The 10875-nt window shown below is 45.0% G+C and overlaps 1 protein-coding gene and 1 long non-coding RNA gene across 2 annotated transcripts; both read left to right on the top strand.

The window, feature by feature from the left end:
* Positions 1–2180: 2180 nt before the first annotated feature.
* rab33ba (RAB33B, member RAS oncogene family a) lies at positions 2181–7425 on the top strand. The gene is made up of 2 exons (XM_041990412.1): positions 2181–2859; positions 6077–7425. Exons 1-2 carry the CDS (start codon positions 2659–2661, stop codon positions 6569–6571), a joined length of 696 nt encoding a protein of 231 aa, XP_041846346.1. The 5' UTR covers positions 2181–2658; the 3' UTR covers positions 6572–7425.
* A 138-nt stretch (positions 7426–7563) lies between these two features.
* On the top strand, positions 7564–9840 carry LOC121643148. The gene is made up of 3 exons (XR_006011045.1): positions 7564–9331; positions 9537–9602; positions 9766–9840. It is a non-coding gene; the product is annotated as an uncharacterized LOC121643148 (long non-coding RNA).
* The last annotated feature ends 1035 nt before the right edge of the window (positions 9841–10875 follow it).

Raw genomic sequence — 10875 nt, 5'->3', positions numbered from 1 at the left:
GAACGTAAACTGTGTCATAAACACCAAATTTAAACCTGAAGGAGTTAGGAACTTTCTGGGAAGACTTTAATTTCTGGGGTTCATTTACACTTTTATCCATTTTAACAAAAGTAATGTTGTTTGCTATAATTATGGCCGATAGGTTACAACATGATGCTGGACGTTTTTTATATGTCCCTTCCGTATGTAGGAAAGTAAAATCACTGCCATGTTTGTGGTATTTTCTTTTTATTGCCAGTAAAGTTTGAAAAGGAAAAAATAAATAAATAAATAAAATTGAAGCGGCTAGTTGTGATGCTTTGGGTTTGGAAATATTTATATATATATATATATATATATATATATATATATATATATATGACATAGCAATTTAAAAACACACCCGTCATTGTCTCTCACGGTCACACAGACGTCCACATACATGTAAGAATCGTCCCCCTCCCTCCATTATACACAGACATGAACTCCCTCATTTCTGTTTCTTAGTACAAAAATAATAAAAGTAATAAACATCTGGCTTGACGCTGCTGTGAGGAAACAATATCTTGGCGATCCGATCACACCAAGAGCCAGCCCACACATTTCCACAGAGGCCAGCACAGCAACCACCCAGATCAGAGCAGAGTCCACATCACAGCTGTAGGACGGCGGTGCAGGACCCCCAGCCACTGGGACAAGGCCGATCACCACGGCAACAACCCCCAGTCCAAGCAGGCAAAGCTCCTCGTCATGAGGAAAGGAATGACTGTTATACATCTTGTGTTTACATTTAGATAACACAGAACCAGTCTTTCATGGTCTCAGTTATGTGTGATGCAAACTTTGTTAATTACTGTGGAGCTCATTAACAAAGTGGACATTTAAGAGCAGTTGCTGCTTTGGGAAGGCTGCTGGGCGACATGATGTTACACCAGGACATGATGTATGAGGGTGGGAAGCAAAAAATCAGAGTACACCCAGTACAATAAGCTAGACTACACCACTGCATGCTAACACGGCATGTTTGATCAAGACATGCAGGTAACCAATAACAAAAGAACAACATTAATAAGGTGGCTAACAATACAGGCACGCTTCCTCCATTCACTCCTCTTCAAATTCTTCTTCTATTTCTACAGAACTTTGTTGCACATTGTATGAAGACAGAAACTGTGTAAAGAGAGCAGCTGAACCCACAGTGCAGGAGAATAACAGCTCCAGAGGGAACATCTCAAATAAAAGATCCAGAAAATAATTTAAAAAATCAAGACAAAATAAACATAATTCAAATATTAACTCACTGGGAAAATCAGGAGACATTTTTTATTTCTGCTTGTGTAGAAATAGACCTCAACGGCTTTTATTTGTACGTATTGACTAGCGTTGAAGCAGCGACTTTGTTTTTAATGTGCTATAAACACATTATCAATAGAACTGAAAAAAACCGTAACAGAGTTTAACCGTCTTTGTTTTTCAAAATTAAACCAAATCTTATAGAAGTTAAAAGGAAGTTACTTCTCCACCATCAGTTAAAACCAGAACCCCAACCCAACCAGAACGCTTGAACCGCATCGCTGGAAAAATATCGAGATATTTTGTATGAATCGACAACCTTCTCCACACATGAACCCGTATTCCGTCTTCCACAAGAAAACAAGCAGCATTCTGGGAAAGTTTTACTCTGGACCTTACTTGCAGGAAGACATTTGGTCTCCGGCTGAAACTTCGTGATGTTGTTTCTCAAGCTGGAAAATATGGATGATGTGTGTGAAGGAACTCCGGAACATTCTCTGATACGTGACTTTAGCTCATGACAACAAACACTTTGAATCTTGAATTATTTAAGATCTGAAATGGTGGCGTCCCTACTTCTATAGAAGATCTGAACATTTTTAAAGCCTCTGTGAGTATTTAAGACCAAAAATAATATTTAAAGTGATTATTCTCTGTGTTTTGTCATTGGTGATGTTTTAACTCTTATTTTTTCCTTAATTATGCCTTGATTAGTTGTATGTCCTGATGATTGTAGTGTCGTACAGTTTTCTTGTCTAATTGTTTCTAACATTTTCAGTATTTTTTCCTTTTGAATATTTTATCTAGCAAATATTTGTTTATGAAAAATAAATAAATGCCAGGACCAATATGGCGGCAGTGTTGACGTACCGGAAATCAATGCGGCGTCTACGTAACTGGGAGCTGTGAACGTCACTATCTTTTCTCGCTAGTAGAAATTGTTGGACGACTCAGTACGTGGCTTGTAGCTGAGCCCCGATGGGAGGTTGACAGTAATGTATGTTTTCAGATGAAGAACATGGTTTATATCTCCTCACGCTGGCGAAGAACCACTTCTTCTTCCACGTCTGAAACCGAGTCAGAGCGGCAGCCATCTCCTCTTCCTCGTTATGACCCGCAGCAGCCGTGAATACCGCCGGAGGAGCCGTGGCTGAGCACCCTCTTCTCCCCGCTGCTAGCCTGCTGCTAGCCCGGTGCTAGCCTGGTGCTAACCCGCTGTTAGCCTGCTGCTAGCTCGGTGCTAGCCTGGTGCTAACCCGCTGTTAGCCTGCTGCTAGCCCGGTGCTAGCTCGGTGCTCTCCGCTGTTAGCCTGCTGCTAGCCCGGTGCTAGCCTGGTGCTAACCCGCTGTTAGCCTGCTGCTAGCCCGGTGCTCTCCGTGTTCGTCATGGCGGACTCCCTCACCACTTCAACGTTTCCGCCGCCGAGGACCCGCATCTTTAAGATAATTGTGATCGGAGACTCGGGCGTGGGGAAGACCTGTCTCACGTACCGGTTCTGCGCCGGCAAGTTCCCCGACAAGACAGAGGCCACGATCGGGGTGGACTTCAGAGAGAGGCTGGTGGAGATAGACGGAGAGAACATCAAGGTGGAGGCCCAGTTTGTTTTAGGAAATCAGTCAGTTGCAATATAAACATGTAGTTATCTTTCAGGTTTTATTAAAAAACACAGAGTTTTAAGTAATTTGTCACGTGCAAGATGAAATGCAGTCATAAACGCATCCGGGGCTGTACACACCTATTTACCACCAGTAAAAAACACAACAACGCGGTGATGAACTAAAAAGGCAATGAATATGAACACAATAAGCCACAGAGCTACGTGGCATATTGTGTTTATATTTCATTTGTTTCTACCTATAAAACCTTAAATCTACTCAAGACAGTATTACTTCTCAGCAGGTCTCTCCTCTTCGAGTTCTTCCTCTTCCATCTCTTTCTCCTTCATCCTCTCCCTGTCTTCCTCTGGTGCCTTTCAGCTGAAAACACTTTAACTCAACTTTTTGCCCTTTATAAAGCTGAAAAATGGTTTGTCTGCTTATAAAACTGAACACCAGCAGCAGCCTGGTGCTCTAACCAGTTTTATGAGGAACCACATTCAACCTCAGTTCACAAGAAAGATGGGATGCTGCTTAAAATGAAAATAAAGTAGAATCCCATCAACTCATGATTTATTCCCAGTAGAAGATCAACATCACATCAGATGAAACGGAGACGTTTCACCATGAGATGAAAATATGAGCTGATAGTGAATCTGATAGAAAAAGTTGGAACAGGAGCAACAAAAGGCTGGAAAAGTACCTGGTACAAACCAGAAACACCTGGAGGAGCATTGGACAACTAACCAGGTTACCTGGCAACAGGTCAGTAACATGACTGGGTATAAAAGGAGCATTTCAGAGAGGCAGAGTCTCTCAGATGGAAAGATGGACAGAGCTTCACCAATCTGAGACACACTGGATCTAAAACTGTGGAACAATTTCAGAAAAATGTTCCTCAGACTGAAGATCCTCCATCTGAAGTGTAGAATATCATCAGAAGATTCAGAGAATCAGGAGGAATCTCTGTGTGCATGGGACAAGGCTGGTTCCTGGTGATCTTCTGCATTAAAAGCAGACATGATTTTCTACTGGAAACCACTGCATGGACTCAGGAAGACTTCCAGAAACCACTGTCTGTGAACACAGTTCACCCTGAAACCCACAAATGCAGGTTAAAGCTCCATCATGCAGAGAAGAAGTCAGATGTGAACAGGATCCAGAACCAGCTTCTTCTGTCTTCTCTGGACCAAAGCTCATTTAAAATGGTCTGAGGCAAAGTGGAAACCTGGATGAAGATGTGGACTAGTTTGTGGAAAGCATGGACGGCGTGTCCTGCAGACTAAAGAGGAGAGGGAGCATCCAGCTTGTTATCAGTGGACAGGTGAAAAGCTGCATCTCTGATGGGATGGGGCTGCATTAGTGCCTATGGCGTGGGCAGCTTCCACATCTGTGAAGCTCCATCACTGCTGAAGAGTACATGGAGGTTTTAGAGCAACATCTGCTCCCATCCAGACAACGTCTCTTTCAGGGAAGGCCTTGCAGATTTCAGCAAGACGATGCTGAACCACATCCTGCATCCATCACAGCAGCATGGCTTCACAGGAGAAGAGTCCGGCTGCTGAACTGGCCTGCCTGCAGTCCAGACCTTTCACCAGTACACAACATCTGGAGCAGCATGGAAGCAGAAATCCAGCAACCAAGGTCCAGGACTGTAGAGCAGCTAGAATCCTGCATCAGACCAGAATGGGACAACATTCCTCTCCTAAAACTCCAGCAACTGGTCTCCTCACTTCCCAGACGTTTCCAGACATGTTAGAAGAAGAGATGCTACACCATGCTGAACATCACCCTGGAACTACTTTTTACACCATGCTGAACATCACCCTGGAACTACTTTTTACACCATGCTGAACATCACCCTGGAACTACTTTTTACACCATGCTGAACACCACCCTGGAACTACTTTTTACACCGTGCTGAACATCACCCTGGAACTACTTTTACACCGTGCTGAACACCACCCTGGAACTACTTTTTACACCATGCTGAACATCACCCTGGAACTACTTTTTACACCATGCTGAACACCACCCTGGAACTACTTTTTACACCATGCTGAACATCACCCTGGAACTACTTTTTACACCGTGCTGAACATCACCCTGGAACTACTTTTTACACCATGCTGAACACCACCCTGGAACTACTTTTTACACCGTGCTGAACATCACCCTGGAACTACTTTTACACCGTGCTGAACACCACCCTGGAACTACTTTTTACACCATGCTGAACACCACCCTGGAACTACTTTTTACACCGTGCTGGACATCACCCTGGAACTACTTTTTACACCATGCCGAACACCACCCTGGAACTACTTTTTACACCATGCCGAACACCACCCTGGAACTACTTTTTACACCATGCCGAACATCACCCTGGAACTACTTTTTACACCATGCTGAACATCACGCTGGAACTACTTTTTACACCGTGCTGAATATCACCCAACACCACCCTGGAACTACTTTTTACACCGTGCCGAACATCACCCTGGAACTACTTTTTACACCATGTTGAACATCACCCTGGAACTACTTTTTACACCATGTTGAACACCACCCTGGAACTACTTTTTACACCATGCGGAACATCACCCTGGAACTACTTTTTACGCCATGCCGAACACCACCCTGGAACTACTTTTTACACCATGCTGAACATCACCCTGGAACTACTTTTTACACCATGCCGAACATCACCCTGGAACTACTTTTTACGCCATGCCGAACACCACCCTGGAACTACTTTTTACACCATGCCGAACACCACCCTGGAACTACTTTTTCCACCATGCCGAACATCACCCTGGAACTTCTTTTTATACCATGCCGAACACCACCCTGGAACTACTTTTTACACCATGCTGAACATCACCCTGGAACTACTTTTTACACCATGCTGAACATCACCCTGGAACTACTTTTTACACCATGCTGAACATCACCCTGGAACTACTTTTTACACCATGCCGAATGTCACCCTGGAAGTAGTTTTTCCAGACGTGTTGCTGCATCAGATTTTCTATCAGCTCATATTTTCCATCACATGGTGACACGTCTGTTTCATCATGTGATGTGTTGTTGATCTTCTTGGAATAGAAGATGATCTGCGGGATTTTGGTTTCTTTTGTGGTCATGAATAAATTTGTTTTTCTCTACACATCATGTTAATGGTCCAGTTTTTCCTCCATCTCCACAGATCCAGCTGTGGGACACTGCCGGCCAGGAGCGCTTCAGGAAGTCGATGGTTCAGCACTACTACCGCAACGTGCATGCCGTCGTGTTCGTCTATGACCTCACCAACGCCGCCAGCTTCCGGAGCCTCCCTGCGTGGATCGATGAGTGCAAGCAGCACGCTCTGGGCTCGGAGGTACCCCGGATCTTAGTTGGGAACAAGTGTGACCTGCAGGACTGCGTTCAGGTGGGCACGGACGTGGCGCAGCAGTTTGCCGACGCCCACTCCATGCCGCTGTTCGAGACCTCCGCCAAGAACCCGAACAGCCAGGGAGACGGAAACTTCCAGAACAGTGACCATGTTGAGGCTATTTTCATGACGGTGGCGCACAGGCTGAAGTCCCAGAAGCCCCTGGTACTCAGCCAGCCACCTGAGGGACCGGGGGGCACCGTCACCCTGACTGGGGGGAGGGATGATGAAGGGAGCAGGGCCAAGAGCTGGGGCTGCAGCAGCTGCTGAGAACGCGGAGGGGTCAGTATCCGTCTGGACCAGATGGATGAGGAGGGAGAAGATCCAACAGCCACAGTCGGAACGTCTTCACTGCTTATTTCACGCTTACAGCTGGTTATCAGCTCTTATTGTTGTCATGGAAACGGGTGCTGGTTTCAATCAGAATATCTACGTTCCACCACCGTCTCCATCCAGCATCTCATCTAAGATGTAAAGTAATCATGTATAGAAGGAAAAATCAATAATAATGCTCATGTTTTCTGATTTATGCCAAAACTCCAGCCAGAGTCGCGTTGGAGGGAAAACCTGTTCCTAAAAACCAGACACGACCACCTTGTTTTCACACCCCAGATCAGCTGAGCTTCAGGTCCAGATGGAAGTTAGAGGATCCCGGATTACCACCGGAACTATCTGCTGTTGCCATGGAAACAAAGTTAACAGCAGGTACGGGGAGACAATGGCCCAGATGGCTGCAGATGGTCCGACACAGCGAGAACGCTGGTTTACTCAAAACCTCCAACCTTGGAAGGTTTTCCTTTAAAAGTTAGTGTTCAGTCCCAGACGTCGTCTGCGTTTGTCACAGTAACCGTGCTCATGGTGACGGGCCTTCGGTCAGAGAGGATGGGTGTGACCAGAAAGAAGGCTGGACCAGTTCAGGCCAGTTTGGACCAGTTTAGGCTGGTCCACCATGTTTAGGGCCAGTACGAGGGCTGATCCAGACTATCAGGACATTACAGTCCCGACTCTTGGTTTCCCGTGTTCGTTCAGTGTTTTCATCCTTTAAGCCGTCCCTGAATCTGAGTAAATAAAAAAAAAAAAAACAACTGAACCAAACAAAAGAGACAAATAGTGAGCGGTCTGGATCAGTACGTCCTGCAGCACCGATCAAAGGAGCCACTGATAACTGATCACATGACTTTAAACGGCTGTTTAAGATGTTTCTAATGAGGATTAACTCCTAGCTGTTCGTTCTGTAGAGGCCAGATGGTGGACATGTTTAGTGGCTAACAGCCTTTACCCTGACTGTTAGCTTTTAGCGGCTAACAGCCTTTACCCTGACTGTTAGCTCTTAGTGGCTAACAGCCTTTACCCTGACTGTTAGCTTTTAGCGGCTAACAGCCTTTACCCTGACTGTTAGCTTTTGGCGGCTAACAGCATCTACCCTGCCTGTTAGCTTTTAGCGGCTAACAGCATTTACCCTGACTGTTAGCTTTTAGCGGCTAACAGCATTTACCCTGACTGTTAACTTTTAGCGGCTAACAGCCTTTAGCAGCCTTTACCCTGACTGTTAGCTTTTAGCGGCTAACAGCCTTTAACAGCCTTTACCCTGACTGTTAGCCTTTGGTGGCTAACAGCCTTTAGCAGCCTTTACCCTGACTGTTAACCTTTAGCGGCTAACAGCCTTTACCCTGACTGTTAGCTTTTAGCGGCTAACAGCCTTTACCCTGACTGTTAGCTTTTGGTGGCTAACAGCCTTTAGCAGCCTTTACCCTGACTGTTAACCTTCAGCGGCTAACAGCCTTTAACAGCCTTTACCCTGACTGTTAGCTTTTGGTGGCTAACAGCCTTTAGCAGCCTTTACCCTGACTGTTAACCTTTAGCGGCTAACAGCCTTTACCCTGACTGTTAGCTTTTAGCGGCTAACAGCCTTTAGCAGCCTTTACCCTGACTGTTAACCTTTAGCGGCTAACAGCCTTTACCCTGACTGTTAGCTTTTAGCGGCTAACAGAACACTTGTTCTCTCCCAGATGTCCAGCTGTCGGCTTCCTGCAGAAACAAAACTCCTGAAGTTTTGTTGACATGAATTAAGCTGGACCTGGTGTCTGTGTTTTTACGTGCAGTAAGCAGCTGACCAGGTTATTTAACGAGAAACTTCGTCCGCGGCGGGGTTGTGCACGCTTGTTCATGTCTTAAATCCCACATGTTTTATTTACATTTACATACGTTCTCCCCACCTCGATCAGCTGTTCATTAAAACTGTCAGATTAGCCTCGCATCAGGGAACGCCGAAGCCCCAACTTCCGCTTCTTTCTCTTCCACATTAACCACGCCCACCTCAAATGCCCGACCAGTCACAGAATACTTCTCGGAACCCTGTGAGAAAAAAAGTTCTGATCAGCCGATGTGTCGAGAACAAGCCGCTAACGGTTCCCAAACACGTCCGAGAGAGCAAAGTGGCGGCATTTTGTTGTCGGGGGATGGAACAGGCTGGACTCTGAACCTGGAGCTCCGACGGCATGAATCATTAAGCTGATCAACATCACTGCTGCATCTGATCATTTCTTAGTGGTTCATTATCGGGGTAAATACGCTGCAGATGAGGTTTTAATGCTCTTTGCACCAAATAACAGACTGAAACCAGTCAGTGGCCTTTTTACAAATGTTCATTTTCTGTCACCGATGCTGTAAATATTCAATAAAAAAGGGAAATTAATAAAAAATGCTTCTTTTTTAAAGTTTTATGAGGATATGTTATTAAAAATGAGTCATCAATATTCAACTTCCTGTAACACAAATATCTAACCAGCCAATCACGCGGCAGCATGCAGACATCAGAATGTGGAAGAAATGGGATTTAGGTGAGATGGAGAAGGTGCACGTGTAACGGAGTGTAGTTGATTCCACTTGGCACTGAACAGGCAATCAGATTTGCCGTTTTATTTGCAGTCTATGTATCGGGGACACCTACTGGTTGGCACGGCTCTCCTCAGGTTATAAATACTGGCTGTGACGTTGCTTCAGCACCAGTAAGAGAGGATTGAGCCCATGGTAGGTCACTCAGCGCACAGTACTGTATTAAAAATGTGAAAAGAATATAATAATAATACAACCAAAGCAATGTTATACTCAAGAACGTGCCGAATACATAGCACGGAACTGAATGGGTTAAAATTTCATTGTTTTGAGATGACGCGATAGTTAGCTACTTAGCTCAAATGCTAAGCTAATCTGTGCTAAACTCTTTTCCATAAAGCTGTGCCGAGCGGCTGATGAGTGTGACCGTGACCGACCAGTGTGTGTCTCATCGCTGTTTTTGCAGGTACATATGTCTTTTGTTAGCTTTAAGTTTGTTTATTATTTATAAAATACTGGCTGTGACGTTGCCTCAGCACCAGTAAGAGAGGATTGAGCCCATGCTGTGCCGAGCGGCTGATGAGTGTGACCGTGACCGACCAGTGTGTGTCTCATCGCTGTTTTTGCAGACAATAAAGTCCGTTCCAAATACTAAGAGTGTCGGCCTTCATCCAGAAAAATCACAACACAACGCAGACAGTGGTTACACACGCTGGCCTGCATGACGCCTCGTGCAGCTGGACGTTTACAGTGATGACCTCATTCGCACGTTTCAGCCATGTTGCCGATTCACGTTTGGCAGTAAGAATTTCCAGTAATTATTAGGATTAAATATAAATAAAATACCTTGTGTTTTATTTATTTTAAATTTGCACTGTGAATTTTTCTTTGGAGCATTAATGCAGCTACCAGCTGCACTGATGAACTCCCCTTTAGATGTAGACCTCAGGTGTTTGCTGTAGATAAGCGATATAATGAGTGAAGTTACTGGTAGGACATTATTTATGCAGCACTTTAACCTTAAATCACATTTTCTCTACTCTTTATTTCCTCTGCCATCAAGTTATGACTCGAACCAAAATAAAAACCAGAGACGCGTCTTTCAGACGTTAAAACATGTCAGAGCTCCATCTAGTGGATAAACGGTGCAACATCATTCTGCACGACTCCCGACCCCCAACATTTACCGTTTTAGTATTTATAAATGTATCTGTGTTTAACTTGGATCTGCAGCAGCAGAGCGAAGGAGCAGGAGAGACTGGCTGAAAATGGACCACATTACGTACGTAACCGATGCAGGAGACGGGCGAAACTGTCCGTCTGCGTATCCGTCTCCTGCGTCCAGCATTAATGGACCTTTAGATGTGGAAATATCAGTGTTAGTGGTGAAGAATGAACACTGAGTTTAGCAGTTTCAGGATGGATGTGAACGATGCAGCTGCAGTTCTGAACCATCAGATCACAGAACATGTAAACATCTCTGAAAAGACCTTCGCTGGTAGTCCAGCAGAACCAGATTACAGGTTTGAGTCCAGACAGGCTGTTCTTCTCACACGTCTTTCCTTATTCTCGGCTACGGTCTGTCAGGGAAAGTTATGCATGTACGGGACTGTGGATACGAGTTCCTGAACCATGTTGCATTCATCAATCCGTAAACAGGTTATTGCTTCATTGTGGGCAGCTGCAAGAATCAAGAGGGCTTCATAAAGGCAAGTTTATCTGTACGTCACATTTCATGG

Source organism: Melanotaenia boesemani, chromosome 7 (genome assembly GCF_017639745.1).
Source record: "Melanotaenia boesemani isolate fMelBoe1 chromosome 7, fMelBoe1.pri, whole genome shotgun sequence".
Lineage (NCBI taxonomy): Eukaryota > Metazoa > Chordata > Actinopteri > Atheriniformes > Melanotaeniidae > Melanotaenia > Melanotaenia boesemani.
Note: the sequence above shows the minus strand (reverse complement) of the source record. Positions and strands in the feature narration are given on the sequence as shown.

What these genes read in the sequence shown, in the direction of transcription:
- rab33ba (XM_041990412.1), top strand. Translation starts at nt 2,659, where the DNA reads ATGGCGGACTCCCTCACCACTTCAACGTTTCCGCCGCCGAGGACCCGC. An exon ending in TAGACGGAGAGAACATCAAG is followed by an intron (nt 2,860 to 6,076) that starts GTGGAGGCCCAG and finishes CCATCTCCACAG; the next exon opens with ATCCAGCTGTGGGACACTGC.